This window comes from Phyllobates terribilis, unplaced genomic scaffold, assembly GCF_046119375.1.
Source record: "Phyllobates terribilis strain yellow unplaced genomic scaffold, ASM4611937v1 Scaffold_5__5_contigs__length_657084704, whole genome shotgun sequence".
In the NCBI taxonomy this organism is placed as follows: domain Eukaryota; kingdom Metazoa; phylum Chordata; class Amphibia; order Anura; family Dendrobatidae; genus Phyllobates; species Phyllobates terribilis.
In genome coordinates, this window is record NW_027362765.1 from 273373163 (window position 1) to 273389218 (window position 16056).

The following is a 16056-nucleotide window of genomic DNA, read 5'->3' on the forward strand; positions in this document are numbered from 1 at the left end:
GGTAGCAGGTGAGCGCTCCCAGGTGAGCGGGCAAGAGTCTCTGGACGGGCAGGTGGTCACGGCAAGTGACGGCAGAGCCTCCAGGTAGGCTAGCAGACAGGTAGCAGGTGAGCGCTCCCAGGTGAGCAGGCAAGAGTCTCTGGACAGGCAGGTGGTCACGGCAAGTGACGGCAGAGCCTCCAGGTAGGCTAGCAGACAGGTAGCAGATGAGCGCTCCCAGGTGAGCAGGCAGGCTGGTCCATAGACAGACTGACAGGTGTCGGAAGGCAGACCGTCGGACCGCAGGCTTGCAAGCAGGTAAACGGATATCAGGCAGGTATCAAGCAGGAATCTGACAGGTGACTGGCAGGTAACAGGCAGGAATCTGGCAGGTGACTGGCAGGTAACTGGTAACGGGACCTGAGGGCTGAAGCAGAGTGAAGGCTTTGCAACAACATTGCTCGGGCACCTCCATTTTGGAGGAGGTGCCTTATATATGGTGAAGTCCTCCGGCCATTGGCCGGGGACTCCTTAGGACGGCGCGCGCGGCCCCTTTAAGAGAGGGGGAGCGCGCGCCCTAAGCACCGTGGCCGAGAAGCAGCGCGCGCTGCCAGCAGGGCGGGAGGAAGACGCCGGGCACGGAGCGGAGAGGTGAGGGGAACAGCGTCCCTGCCTAGCAGGAGGCAGGGACGCCGACGCTACAAAGGTGAAGATGAGGGAAGGATGGGAATAAGGTAGGGGGGAACTACGGGGAAAAAAAAGGGGAAGGGAAATAAGGGAGGACACAATAAAGCAAACAAATATGACATAGGGAAGGTGTAATGACAAAATATAGTTATACAATATCAATAACCAGAACTAAAAAAAGATCAGGGCAACCAGTTTCATTATAGATCAAGACCCATAATATAATACCTACAAAGCACAAATTTGGAGTCATAAAAAGATCCAAACAATTACAATATTTAGAAATAACCATGATTTTATTAAACATTCATTATACAAACATGATAAAAGGACTGTGTTCATTTGCGCAACAGAACAGGAGAAAAGTTCCTCATGAAGTTAGGACGAGGTCCAGATATAGGCTCACAATCAGTGCAGTGCAAACCATGTGAAAACAGGGAGGAGAAGGGACAGAAACGGATCACTGATCCGTATATACCTGACACGTATCCAGAATCACAGGTGTGCATGAAAGGTACAAATCATGCACATGCTTTACTAAAGTCAGCCTGTATGTATTAGACAAAAACTATCACACTAGAATGATCAAAAATAATTTGCCCAGGGCAAGTAGATCTTTAGATATAGTATTACCGTATATTCCGGCGTATAAGACGACTTTTGAAGACTGAAAAATCTTCTGTCTAGTCTGGGGTCGTCTTATACGCCGGTAATGCTTTTGAACTTTCAGAAATTGACATGCGGGGATACTCTGGGGGTGTTAATAAGCTGCCGTGGCCGTATCCCTGCCATGTCGGAGTTAATATAAGGTGGAGGGAGTTAAAATACGGCGGCGGTAGGTCCAGACAGTCAGCGCTTCTGTGCTGAAACTGACACATCGCTGCGTATTCCCAGCTCCGGACACAGCGCAGGGCTTCTGTGCCGACAGCTTTCACTTGTCACAGAAGCGCTGCGCTGTGTCCGGAGCTGGGAAGTTCGCATCGCTTCTGTGACAATATATGAAAAGCCGGCAATTCAGCAGCGGCATAAGCCGGCACCCGACAATTTAGAATAGAAAGAATAGAGCATCACACATAGATTAGATAGATAGAAACATGTCAGTCACATATATATGAAGTACAGTGACAGTATTGCTTACTGTACTTGTCATTTAGTGTAAAGGATTTATTAAAACAAATAATAGTGTTTTCGTGCACCGTCTCTTTAAAAAAGCCGGCCGGCAATTCAGCATCTGTACCCGACAATTTATAACAGAAAGATAGAGCATCACACATAGATTAGATAGATAGAAACATGTCAGTCACATATATATGAAGTACAGTGACAGTGCTGGTTACTGTACTTGTCATCTAGTGTTAAAATAACGGATTTATTTTAAAAAAAATTGGCGTGGGGTTCCCCTTAATTTTAGTCTCTAGCGGAGGTTAAGCAGACGGCTGGGGCAGATGTTTGAAGCCTGGGAAGGGGGTAATACCCACGGAGCTTCCCAGGCTACTAATATCAGCCCCCAGCTGAATACATAGCCTTTACTAGCTATTAAAATGGGGGACCCCCCAAAAAAAATGACGTGGGGTCCCCCCTAATTTAATAGCTAGCAAAGGCTAGGCAGACAGCTGGGGGCTGATATTAATAGCCCAGGAAGGGAGCTATGAATATTGGCCCCCTCCCAGGCTAGAAACACCAGCCGTCAGCCGCCCCAGAAATGGCGCATTCATAGGATGCGCCAATTCTGGCACTTAGCCTCGCTCTTCCACGCTGCCCTGGTGCGGTGGCAGGGGGTAATAGGGCTGGGGTTGATGTCAGCTTATAATGCCACCTGACATGAAGCCCAGGTTAGTAATGGAGAGGCGTCTATAAGACACCCCCATTACTAACCCCATAGTCAAAGTTAAAAAAAACACAAACACCCAGAATAAAGTCCTTTAATTGAAATAAACACACAATTCTTTATTGTTCTAAATTAAACCATACTTACCATCATGCCCATTCCAGCTGAAGCCAACGATCTCCTGCAATAAAAGTAAAATAATAAAGCAACCTCATCCTTACCTTTCCATGGTTCCCAGGACAGCTTCAGCTCTGCTACATCGAGATGACAGGCTGGACCGCAGCAGAACGCTGCCATCCAGCCTGTCATCCCGCAGACACTGAGAAGCGCAGGCATGCTTGCGCTCCTCAGTGTCAGGCTGTGACGGCATCCAGATGAGCCGACAATGAACTCAGCTCACCTCCTGGACGTCCGTCACTGACAGCGTGGGAAACTTCTACTGCGCATGCGGGGAGCAGGAGAATTTTCCCACGCTGTCAGTGACGTGCATGAGGTGAGCCGAGTTCATTGGACATGATCTCGGCTCATCTGGATGCCGTCACAGTCAGACACTGAGGAGCACAAGCATGCCTGCTCTTCTCAGTGTCTGCCGCATGGCAAGCTGAACGGCAGCGTTCTGCTGCGGTGCAGCCTGTCATGTGAATGTAGCAGAGCTGGACAGGTCCTGGGAACCATGGAGAGGTAAGGATGAGGTTGCTTTATTATTTTACTTTTATTGCAGGAGATCGTTGGCTTCAGCTGGAATGGGTGTGATGGTAAGTATGGTTTAATTTAGAACAATAAAGAATTGTGTGTTTATTTCAATTAAAGGACTTTATTCTGGGTGTTGTGTTTTTTTTAAATACTTTACTAGAAATTCATGGCGGTCATGTCTAATATTGGCGTGACCCCATGAATTTCGGGCTTAGGGCCAGCTGATAATGCCAAGCTGGCCTTAACCCCTTTATTACCCAGTGAGCCACCGCACCAGGGCCCTGGATGAGTTGGGTACAGCGCCAGAAGATGGCGCTTCTATGAACGCGCCATTTTCCGGGGTGGCTGCGGACTGCAATTTGCAGCGGGGGGGGGGGGGGGGGGGGGGGGGGGCAGAAAGCTTGGGCCTCCCTGCGCTGCAGATTCCAGCCCCCAGCTGCCTAGTTGTACCTGGCTGGACACAAAAATAGGGCGAAGCCCCACGTCTTTTTTTTTTTAATTATTTCATGAAATAATTTAAAAAAAAAGGGCTTCCCTATATTGTTGTGTCCGGCCAGGTACAAATAGGCAGCTGGTGGTTGGGGGCAGCCCGTTCCTGCCTGCTGTACCTGGCTGGACACAAAAATATGGCGAAGCCCACGTCAACATTTTTGGGAAAAATTAATTACAAAATTAATAATAATTTAGGGACTGCATCTTTATTAACCCCTCAATTGTCATTTAGTGTTAAAATAAAGGATTTTTTAAAAAGAAAATTGGCGTGGGATCCACCATCATTATAGTCTCTAGCGGAGGTTAAGCAGACGGCTGGGGCAGATGTTTGAAGTCTGGGAAGGGGGTAATACCCACGGAGCTTCCCAGGCTACTAATATCAGCCCCCAGCTGAATACCTAGCCTTTACTAGCTATTAGAATGGGGGACCCCCCCAAAAAATGACGTGGGGTCCCCCCTATTTTAATATGTTTATGAGTGACAGTTTTCCTGCTATATACCTGCATGTCATAAGAATTTAAATTAAAAAAGGACCATGTTAAATTCAAATCTGTTTTTTTTTAATTTTTACCGGTGTTTGGTATGCGTTGGAAAAGGGGTAGTCTTATACGGTGAATATACCCTAAACTCTATATTTTAACAGGAAAGTAGGGGGGTCGTCTTATACACCAGGTCGTCTTATACGCCGGAATATACGGTACTTAAATTTTCAATGTTGAGGGAAATCATAGAACTAATATTTTTGGTGACTGAAATACCTAAGTAGGGGAGATTTCTTTCTACCCAGGAAAATGAAGAAAGGTTTTTAACTTTATCAATGGAATAGTCATTGAGATTAAAATGCGGAATTTTAGATTTCCTTTCATTGATCTTAAAATACGAAATTTTTGAGAATGCGTTAAGTATTTTGGTGAGTTCGCAAATAGAATTAACAGGATCAAAGAGGGTCAATAAAAGGTCATCTGCAAATCGGCTGATTTTGTAATGTTGCGAAGGAATCGAGATTCCAGAGATTTTCGGATTATCCCTTATTGTTTGAGCTAAAGGCTCCATTGCGAGAGCAAAAAGGAGAGGGGATAAAGGACACCCTTGTCTGGTGCCGTTGGATAATGTAAATCGTTTTGAAAAATGATTGTTTACATAGATACTAGCGCTAGGATTTGAGTAGAGAGCTGAGATTAATAGAAGTGATTGATCGTTAAAGCCGAATTTAACCCCTTAACAACATCTGACGTACTAATACGCGTCTGTGCCCTGGGACTTAAGAGCCAGACCCAGACCCGATCGCTGCCGGGTGTCAGCTGATTGTCACAGCTGACACCCGATACTATGTGCAGGGAGCGGTCCTGCACCGCTCCCAGCACATTAACCCCCGCGATGCTGCGATCGAAGTCGATCGCAGCATTGCGGGGACAAGGGGAGGTGATCGCAGATACTCACCTCCTCTTCCGGCTTCCAGCGCTGTCTGCAAAGGCTTCCCGGGTGTTGCCATGACGACCCGATGTCGTCATGACAACATCCGGGTCACCAGACAGCAGGAAGATTGTTTGGACATGCGCAGTGCATCTCCAAACAATCTTCTCCCTGTCCGGCGCTGACAGCCTGCATGGCACAGGGATGGTGCTGCATTCCTGTGCCATGCAGGCGATCAGAGAAAAAAAAGTAAAAGTCCCAGAGTGGGACAAAGTAATAAACTATATAAGCTTCCAGAAAGTGAAAAAAAATAAATAAATTGCAAAAATATAAAAAAAAATAAAAAAAATAATCCACCAAAAATAAAAATATAATGTACCCATCAATAAATATGATTATTAAAAAAAAACAAAAAAAACAATAAAAAGTACACATATTTGGTATCGCCACGTCCGGAACAACCTGACCTATAAAACTGTCCCACTAGTTAACCCCTTCAGTGAACATGGTAAAAAAAAAAAAAAAACGAAGCAAAAAACAATGCTTTATCACCATACCGCCAAACAAAAAATGGAATAACACGCGTTCAAAAAGACAAATATAAATAAAAATGGTACCGCTGAAAACGTCATCTCGTCCCGCAAAAAACAAGCCGCCATACAGCTCCATCATCCGAAAAATAAAAAAGTTATAGCTCTCAGAATAAAGCGATGCTAAAAAATATTTTTTTCTATAAAATTGCTTTTATTATGTAAAAGTGCAAAACATAGAAAAACGATATAAATGTGGTACCACTGTAAACGTACTGACCCGAAGAATAAAGCTGCCTTATCAATTTTACCACACGCGGAACAGAATAAAAAAAAACAAAAAAAACAATTCCTGAAATGTTGGTTTTTGTTTATTCGGCCTCCCAAAAATCGGAATAGAAAGCGATCAAAAAATGTCACGTGCCTGAAAATGGCACCAATAACAACGTCAAGTCATCTCGCAAAAAACGAGCCATGACATGACTGTCTGCCAAAATCTGGAAAAATTATAGCTCTCAAAATATGGAGATGCAAAAACTAGATTTTACAAAAAATGCGTCTTTTAGTGTGTGACAGCTGTCAGTCATAAAAACCCCATATGATTCTGGTATTGCTGTAATCACACCGACCCGAAGAATAAAGTCGTCTAATCACTTATACCGCACGAGGAACGGCGTAAAAAATAAACTCTCGGGTTAGGGTTGTGCTAGGGTTAGGGTTGAGTTTGGGGCTAGGGTTGTGCTAGGGCTAGGGTTGTGCTACGGTTAGGGCTGGGGTTGGGGTTAGGGTTACGGTTGTGATGGGGTTGGGATTTTTTTCAAAAGTAAGAAAAAAAGATGACGATATGGCGACTAGTGTTGAGCGCAAGTGCTCGCTACGTGAGTTTGCATCGGGTGCTCTGGTATGCATTGAGTATCGTGGGTATTTGAGTGACATGCTCGAGTCTCTGCCCCATATGCTTCGCGGCCAAAAAAACTTTACGGGGGATTGCCTGCCATGCACGAGCGATCCCCGCATGTTTTTTTTTGGGTGTCTAATAACCGTGAAACATGCGGAGCAGGGACTCGAGCATGTCACTCGAGCACACGCTGTACATGGTGCATACCTGAGTACCCGATGCAAACTCAAGTAGTGAGCACTTGCGCTCAAGACTAATGACAACTTATTCAATATGATGACCTAATGTAAACAAATTCTGTGTCGTACCTCTGGGTTCAAAATGTTCACTATACACCTTAATAAAATCCTTGGGGGGTATAGTTTCCAAAATGGGGTCACTTGTGGGGGAGCTCCACTGTTTAGGCACATCACGGGCTCTCCAAACGCGACATGGTGTCCGCTAACAAATTGAATGGAAAATCGTCTCAAATTGTTAGCGGACGCCATGTTGCGTTTAGAGAGCCCCTGCGTGCACAAACATTGGAGCTCCCCCACAAGTGACCCCATTTTGGAAACTAGACCCCCCAAGGCACCTATCTAGATGCATAGTGAGCACTTGGAACCCCAGGTGCTTCACAAATTGATTCGTAAAAATGAAAAAAAAAACACTTTTTCATTTTTACGAATCAATTTGTGAAGCACCTAGGGGGTTCCAAGTGCTCACTATGCATCTAGATAGGTGCCTTGGGGGGTCTAGTTTCCAAAATGGGGTCACTTGTGGGGGAGCTCCAATGTTTGGGCACACAGGGGCTTTCCAAACGCAACATGGTGTCCGCTAACAACGTGAACCGACAATTTGTTAGCGGATATCATGTTGCATTTGGAGAGTCCCTGCGTGCCCAAACATTGGAGCTCCCCCACAAGTGACCCCATTTTGGAAACTAGACCCCCCAAGGCACCTATCTAGATGCATAGTGAGCACTTGGAACCCCAGGTGCTTCACAAATTGATTTGTAAAAATGAAAAAAAAAACACTTTTTCATTTTTTTTTTTGGTTCCAAAATTGTGCTGATGTAAAGTAGACATGTGGGAAATGTTATTTATTAACTATTTTGTGTGACATATCTCTCTGATTTAAGGGCATAAAAATGAAAATTTTGAAAATTGCAAAATTTTCGCCAAATTTCCGTTTTTTTCACAAATAAACGCAAGTGATATCGAAGAAATTTTACCACAATCATGAAGTTCAATATGTCACGAAAAAACATTCTCAGAATCAGGGGGATCCGTTGAAGCGTTCCAGAGTAATTACCTTATAAATTGACAGTGGTCAGAATTGTAAAAATTGGCCCGGTCATTAACGTGCAAACCACCTTCAGGGCTTAAGGGGTTAAGGAGTGTTGAATTTAAATAGTTCCAGTTCAGTCTGTCAAAAGCCTTTTCGGCGTCAAGGGTAAGGAAGATTGCAGAAAGCTTTGAGGTATTGATCATTTTAATAATATTTATAATTCTCTATGGAGCATTGTGTGATAAGTTTTTCAGGTGTTTTCCCATGTGGAATCGACCTGGAATAGATATCTGCACATACCAAAAGGCTATAGTCTTTTTGTAGAGCATTTAGAGGAGAAATTAGCTATGTGCATACGACAGAGTGGAAACTCCAAGTTTTGAGGAGGGTTAGAGAGTTTAGGCTACATTCACATGTTCAGTATTTGGTCAGTATTTTCCATCTATAATTGTAAGCCAAACAGTCAGTAGAACAGTCAGAGGAAAAGTATAATAGAAACACGTCACCACTTCTGTATTTATCACCCACTCCTGGTTTTGGCTTACAATACTGAGGTAAAAAACTCACCAAATACTCAACGTGTGAACGTGACCTTAGGCTACATTTCCTCGATGAACTTTTGGTGAATTATTGTTGTTGCAAAATTTCTGCAACATTTCTACACCTATTATGTAAATTAAGTTGTTTGCGTTTTTTCATAACATTTTTGAGGTCTTGTTTTTACATGCATTTTTATCACATTTTTGACGCTGTGGTTTATGTCTATTTTTGGTATGCCATGATTTAATTAAAGCTGCTTTGTTTTTAATTCTTCCAGGTGTTTGGCTGTGACAAAAAAACAAGTGTAGTTTACATGCGTTTTTACTGTTTGTGCAATGAAAATGCTCTAAAAACGCATATGCGTTTTTACCTGTGGATATTCCACATCTAATGCAGTTCTACGGGGACAATCTGCTCATAAAACTCAGCGTACCCGCAACAGAAATTGACATGTTACAGATTTGAAACACACACCTCACTTACACCGAGTACAAAAAAGCATGATGGGCAGGAGGTTTCTATAAAACCCATCCCTTTTTGCTGCGCAAAACAGGCAGCATCTTACAGTTCCAGCAAAGAACGCAGTGTAAAAAACTCACCAAAAACTCATCGTTGGCACACAGCCTTATAAGTAGAAACCGCTTCAGGAAACGCTCCTGTTTTGTTTTTTTTTCTTTTCCTAAAGTGATTTTGAAGCGGTTTTGGAAGAGTTTTTTTGCCTTTTGATTGAACAGTGCCTAATATGTGGTACATGCATACAATGTCTTTTTCAGGTCGATTCTTCTTAGACTGGTGTTGTGCACGCTAGATTTAATGAAGGGCTTACTGGAGTATTCCACGCATCTTCTCAATGGCATCAATCTCTGTGCACCTAGCCAGAAATTCTACTCCAATCTGAGACTGGAGCAGCATTTCTGATGTAATACATCAAACCAGCTTTTTTACTGAATTCGATGGCTGGCGGTAGCCATACTCCATCTCTCCTCCTCTCCAGCTCCACTCATTTTGCCGAAGTTTGTTCATAGTGGTGTGAAAGTGACAAAAGTTTTCTGGCATTGACACTTTGAAGAATCGTAACCTAAGTTTCTAAATTCTAGATAAACCAATGGGTAACATTTTTACGTAACAATTTTTCTTCTGTTACAGAATAACTTGCCAAGCAAAGGAAGAACGACTAAGAAAAGCTATAAAACAAGTCTTAAAGTGTGATGTCTTCAATGCTAATCCCTTAGATCCGGTTACTATTCCCCAAGTCGATTGTGTTCTGAGTTGCCTATGTCTGGAGGGAGCATGTAAAGATTTTGAATCATATGTCACTGGTCTTAAAAACATGACAACATTATTAAAACCGGGTGGATACTTAGTTCTCACAGGTGATCTAGGAAATTCTTACTACATGGTCGGAGAGGTGAGGTTCTCAGGCCTAACTCTTAATGAGGAATTTCTCAGAGAGGCTATTACTGGTGCTGGATATGCTATTGAAAAATTTCAAGTGTCTATGAAGAAGGAAGATTCCCTAGAGGACAAGGCAGATTTCGCAGGTCATTACATTATTGTTGCTCAGAAAAAAAGAAATATGTAAGCAGTGTACTTAGAGGGGCTTCCACTTGTTAAATAATCTGATTACTAATGCAGGTTGGAAGCACTGCTGTGTTTCATCATTCCTTAAAGTCGGCTCAGTTCCAGTACAGTTATGAGTCATTTACATTCTCCGATCTTCATCTGAACACTGAATTGGCACTGGTCAGCAAGTAGAGAATGTGACAACACTCGACCCACACTTATTTTTAGTTTTCACAGCTATAAAGATCTAATGAAAATTTAGGTGGAAGACCTCTTTAACCACTACCTGACCTATGATAAAAATAGAAATTATATTAGGGTTCTGGTTCTAGCATCATGACGTACAATTTTGTAAGGTTGATCTCTCATGTGCTGAAAATCCACCTACAAAATCAACAGCAACAACTTGCTTGACTGCACAGCCTTCCAGTTTCAACTTCTGAGACTGAAGCTGGCAGTTATCCTGGCCGTTTAACCCCTTAATGCTATTTGACGTACTTATCCATCACAAGCACATGTCATTTAGTGCTCCATCTCTATACGGATATGTATGTCATGCTGATCGCACAGTATAGCTTCTGTAGTGCTCATTTCAGCTGCAGATAATGACAGCCAGGCTTTTGCTGTAACTGCTATGATCAGTTTTCTCACCGATTCCAGAACTTTAACCCCTTACATATGTCTCTGTCAATGGTTAAGGTGGCACATGAAGAGTTTGACAGGGGACGAGCGCTCCATCTGTCAACCCATCGCCACCCCTGCAGTCTGATCGCGGTATGCCAATGGGTTGCGAAGGCAATCGGAGGCTTAACAATTGCCTTTGGGTCTGCCATATGCCTGAGCTCACCAGATCTTTTAAAAGGACTCTGTCAGCACAGAATGACCGTTCAAACTAAGCCTCGCAGGGAAAATCATTTATATACACCTGCGCACCTGCTTGTTTTCCCTCAATCTCCACACTCTCCCCTTATTTGATTGACAGCTTTGGCTTCATACAGCCAGAGAAAGCACATTTTTGGTTTTGGAAAAAAAGATTATGGGTCAAAACTAAAGATCAGAAGGTAGATAAACGGTGTGGAATATTCCACACGGTATACAAAAATAGAGAGTGAGGTCAGCTCACCAACGTAATGAAGATCAATGCAGGGTAAACTCGCAGTGCTGCCAAATGTAGAAATAGGAAAAATTCCAGCATCCAAATCTTCATAAAATCACTCTTTATTGTAGAAAAAAAATAAAAAAGTCTGTAACCAACTGGATTACAAGCAAACGCGTTTCAGACTGCTGTCCTTAATCATTACATATGATGCAATTGGACTGTGATCGATTTTAGATTTTGTTACCTCCTAAATATGACTCTCGGGTGGGGAATGAGTTGTTTTCTCAAAAATGTGTCTTTTTAATATTGTCCAATGTTTATTGAGGATCTTCTTAATGTCATTATGTGCTGAGTTGTGTTGTGTAATGAAGCTGCAAGAATACACTTGTTCAGACACCGCAGTATTAGTTCTAGTGTGTATCAGCGACCCCTGCATCAGTGTTTTGGCTTGTTTAACCCTGCTGTTCTGTTTGTATTTGGCTATACACTTGTACTGTTCCTATTAAAGTCTGCTAATTTCGACATTTATCTACTCTAAATGTATTATTTGAATACCAGTTGCATCATTTAACGGTATGTGAACATGGTTGGTCAAAAATAAATGAAAATCAAAACTTTGCTTTGCATAAATATTTACTACCACTAGAACATGTAATATTTGTTTTATCACATGAAGATGGACAAATGCTGCATTTTTTCCTTTTTAGACTTTTTCGAGTGCTGGTGGAGGCCGCAGCTTTGCGTTGTGGAGCATGCTGCTGGATACGGTTTACTATGGCTGCTGCTCCTTCACTTTGAGGTTTTATGTTTCTTCCTAAAATAGATGGCACAACAAGTGACTTTCCTAATTCTTCCAGAAAGAGTCTTCGTTTATATAGTTTATTGGCGTTCCAATCTGGGTTTCGCCATAAAACAAATGCATTGTAGGCAGATACATCAATGTTATAAAATAAGACCATTGGCCACCGATTGTTACATTTGCTTACATACAGTGGTGTGAAAAAGTGTTTGCCCCTTTCCTGATTTCTTATTCTTTTGCATGTTTGTCACACTTAAATCTTTCAGATCACAAAACAAATGTAAATATTAGACAAAGATAACAGAAAATGCAGTTTGCAAATGAAGGTCTTTATTATTTAGGGAAAAGAAATCCAAACCTACAGGGCCCTGTGTGAACCACCCTTCTCCCTTAACTGCTTCCCAACCACCCACTGTATATAAACGTCAGCGCTCTCTGGGCTCTGTGCAGCGCAGATGCTTATAAACGGTCTGCGGTCTAGCAGCGCTAAGGACCCCCAAGGTCCTGCAAGCGCGGTGACTGCGGTACAGAGCGACAGCTTTGACAGGTAACATCATCGGGACCTGATCCAATGATGTTAACTCTTTGCTATCCTCTAGATGCCGTGATCCATAGTGATCGCAGCATTTAGAAGATAGTGGGAGGAGAGGGGGTCATCCACTCTCCGGCGCCCCCATGCTGAGATCTGCCGTTGTCATAGCAGCCGGAGATCACTTGATGACCTCCCGGTCAGCCATGTACAGTGGCCGGCTAGGCTCAGCCAGCAGCTGAGTCTAGCAGGACATCAGACAGTGTAAAACTGTCAGATCTCGTGCAATGCAATACATTTCTATTGCATTGCATGAGACCAGTGATCAGAAAAATAAAAGTTTAAAAATGTTTTCAAACTATTAAAAAAAAATAAATCAAAGTAATTAAATAAAAAAAATTAAACCAATAAATCCGTATATTTATGCAAAAACAAAAAAAGTACACATATTTGTTATAGCTGCGTCCAGAACAACCGGATGTATAAAACTGTCACACCAATTAACCCCTTCTATGCACGTCACAAAAAAAATAAAAAAATGGAGCAAAAAATGATGCTTTATCATCATACGCCAAACAAAAAATGAAATAAAATGCGATCAAAAAGACAAATGTATATAAAAATGGTACCGAAGAAAACGTCATCTTGTCCCACAAAAAACAAGCCATACAGCTCCATCAGCTGAAAAATAAAAAAGTTATAGCTCTCAGAATAAAGCGATATTATTTTTTCTAGAAAATAGTTTTTATTGTGTAAAAGCGCCAAAACATAAAAAAAACGATAATGTGGTACGGCTGTAAACGTACTGACCTGAACATGGAACGGCATAAAAAAAAAAACCCTCAAAAAAAATTCCTGAATTGTTGTTTTTTGTTTATTCTGCCTCCCAAAAATCGGAATAGAAAGCGATCAAAAAATGTCACGTGCCTGAAAATGGGACCTTGCGGGGATTGCTTGACATGCACATTTTGTGTGTCTAACAACCGTGAAACAAGCGGGGCCTCGAGCATACCACTCGAGCACCCGCAATACATGGTGCATACCCGAGTACCCAATGCAAACTCAAGAAGTGAGCACTTGCACTCAAGACTAATGACAACTTATTCAATATGATGACCTAATGTTATCAAATTCTGTGTTGTAAATCTGGGTTCAAAATGTTCACTATACCCCTTGATAAAATCCTTGAGGGGGCTAGTTTCCAAAATGGGGTCAATTGTGGGGGGGTTTCCTGTTTAGGCACATCAGGGGCTCCCCAAACGCGACACGGCGTCAGCTCTTGATTCCAGACAATTTTGCGTTCAAAAAGTCACACAGTGCTCCTTCCCTTCTGGACCCTGCCATCCGCCCAAACAGTGTATTTCCCCACATATGGGGTAGAGGCGTAATCAGGAGAAATTGCATAACAGTTTTTGGCGTCCATTTTCTCTTCCTACCCTTGTGAAAATAAAAAAATTGGGGTCTAAAGTAACATTTGTGTGAAAAAAGTTAAATGTTCATTTTTTTCTTCCACATTCCAAAAATTCCTGTGAAGCACCTGAAGGGTTAATAAACTTATTGAATGTGGTTTTGAGCACCTTGAGGGGTGCAGTTTTTAGAGTGGTGTCACTTTTGGGTATTTTCTGTCATAAAGGCCCCTCAAAGTCACTTCAAGTGTGATGTGGTCCATAAAAAAATGGTTTTGTAAATTTTGTTGGAAAAATTAGAAATCGCTGGTCAACTTTTAACCTTTATGACTTCCTAACGAAAAAACATTTTGGTTCCAAAATTGTGCTGATGTAAAGTAAGACATGTGGGAAATGTTATTTATTAACTATTTTGTGTGACATATCTCTCTGATTTAAGGGCATGAAAATTCAAAGTTGTGTGAAGTTTTCAAAATTTTCACCAAATTCCCGATTTTTTCACAAATGAACACAAGTCATATCGAAGAAATTTTACCACTATCATGAAGTACAATATGTCACGAAAAAACAATCTCAGAATCAGGGGGATCTGTTGAAGCGTTCCATAGTTATTACCTCAAAGTGACACTGGTCAGAATTGAAAAAATTGGCCTGGTCACGAAGGCGAAAACAGGCTCTGGCGCGAAAGGGTTAAAGCATAAATTAACTGTGGTTTATCACACCTTAGGGAAGCTGAGTTCAATTTTCCTAGCCACATACAGGCCTGATTACTGCCACGCCATCAAGAAATCACTTAAATAGGACCTACCTGACAAAGTGAAGTAAACCAAAAGATCCTCAAAAGATAGACATCATGCTGTGATCCAAAGAAATTCAGGAACAAATGAGAAGCAAAGTAATTGAAATCTTTCAGTCTGAAAAAGGTTATAACGCTATTTCTAAAGCGTTGAAAATAGAAGAAAAAGGAAAGCGCTGCTTGTGCACGTCAACAGCGTTGGACAAATCACAGTGAGTAACGTTACTCACCTGGATGAGTTATGCGGCTCCAGGCAAAACTCTGGGAATGACAGAAACGGCTCTCCAGTGGCTGCAGCTCCGCACGCTGAATCCAGACCATTATCCAGATGATTAGAAGCAAAGAATTAAGACAAAACTGGGGGCTCAAAATAGCGCTGCCAAGGATTCAAAAATTGGAAATTAGTAACGTAAAAAAATATTTATTTATTAAAATGCTAGGCATTTCTGAGCTGATATAGTTCCTTCATCAGGCTTATACATGCAAATGGTAATCTTCAGATCAAAGCAAATATAAATAAACCAAGTGAACTTAGAGACAATTGGTTAAAACAACACAGTGCAAACAAAGACTCCTGGTGGGGGAATGCATTCCCCTTTTTAAGTCCAGCCAACTGGTTTGGTGGCCTAGTGGGTAGGAGTTCTTGTATTGTACAGATTTGCATGCAGATTTTATTGTTTTGTTTATTGCTCTATGTAACTGTAAAAGCGCTGATATATATTTCCCAAGCTACTGAATAATAGAATTAGACTTACCGGTAATTCGGTTTCTAAGACCCTCCACGACAGCACGGGTAATTCCCGCCCTTTCTAATTCTATTTTCTCCAATCCCCTCCACGATAGCACACCTGGAGTAATACCAAAGAATGAATCTTAGGGATGGACAACAGCCTGAAGGACTTTCCTTCCAAATGCTAAAGCTTTATTTGACATTACATCTAATCTATAATGTTTAGCATAGGTATGGACAGACGACCACGTAGCTGCCCTGCAAATCTGTTCGATGGATGCACTAGCCTTTTCAGCCCAAGAGACCGACGTAGCTCTAGTAGAATGAGCTTTCAAGGATTCCAGAGGAGGCAAATCTTGAACTATGTATGTTTCACAAATTGCTTTTTTAATCCAATTTGCTAACGTATTCCCTTTATTGGGGCCTCCATATTGAACAAATAAGTTCTGATCCTTCCTCCAAGTTTCAGTCTGACTCAAGTAGTGGATTATAGTCCTTCTTACGTTCAATGCGTGGAATTCTTCTTCCTTGCTATTTGATGGATTTTGACAGAAGGACGGGAGAATTATGGGCTGAGACATATGAAAATCAGACGACACCTTGGGAAGAAAAGAAGGTTCCAACTGGAGGATGATCCTGTCCTACAAAATACGACAATAAGGTTCTCTGATGGACAGGGCTTGGATTTCACCCACTCTCCTGGCTGTAGTCAGAACTATAAGTAATGCCGCTTTCCAAGACAATTTGTTTATGTGTGCTTCGGCTATTGGCTCGAAAGGATGAATAGCTTGGCCTCTAAGAACTG

General features: G+C 42.1%; 1 protein-coding gene and 1 long non-coding RNA gene across 4 annotated transcripts in view; one reads left to right on the forward strand and one right to left on the reverse strand.

Annotated features, from left to right (window-relative positions):
- LOC141272948 (nicotinamide N-methyltransferase-like) overlaps positions 1-11519 on the forward strand; it is a 58777-nt gene extending 47258 nt beyond the window's left edge. For both annotated transcript variants that reach the window (XM_073684174.1, XM_073684175.1), the window contains one exon: positions 9476-11519. In XM_073684174.1, coding sequence (XP_073540275.1) covers positions 9476-9911 — 436 coding nt within the window. In that variant the 3' untranslated portion in view covers positions 9912-11519. The remainder of the gene's footprint in view (positions 1-9475) is intronic.
- The window catches only part of LOC141272949 (uncharacterized), a 73489-nt gene extending 58017 nt beyond the window's left edge, over positions 1-15472 (reverse strand). The window contains exons 1-4 of one of the 2 annotated variants that reach the window (XR_012322042.1): positions 15277-15472; positions 14752-14897; positions 14534-14581; positions 11095-11805 (exon numbers count right to left, since the gene is read on the reverse strand). This is a non-coding gene — a long non-coding RNA (uncharacterized lncRNA). Of the gene's footprint in view, positions 1-11094; positions 11806-14533; positions 14582-14751; positions 14898-15276 lie in introns of those variants that run through there. The other variant, XR_012322043.1, reaches the window with a different exon arrangement.
- Positions 15473-16056: the final 584 nt, after the last annotated feature.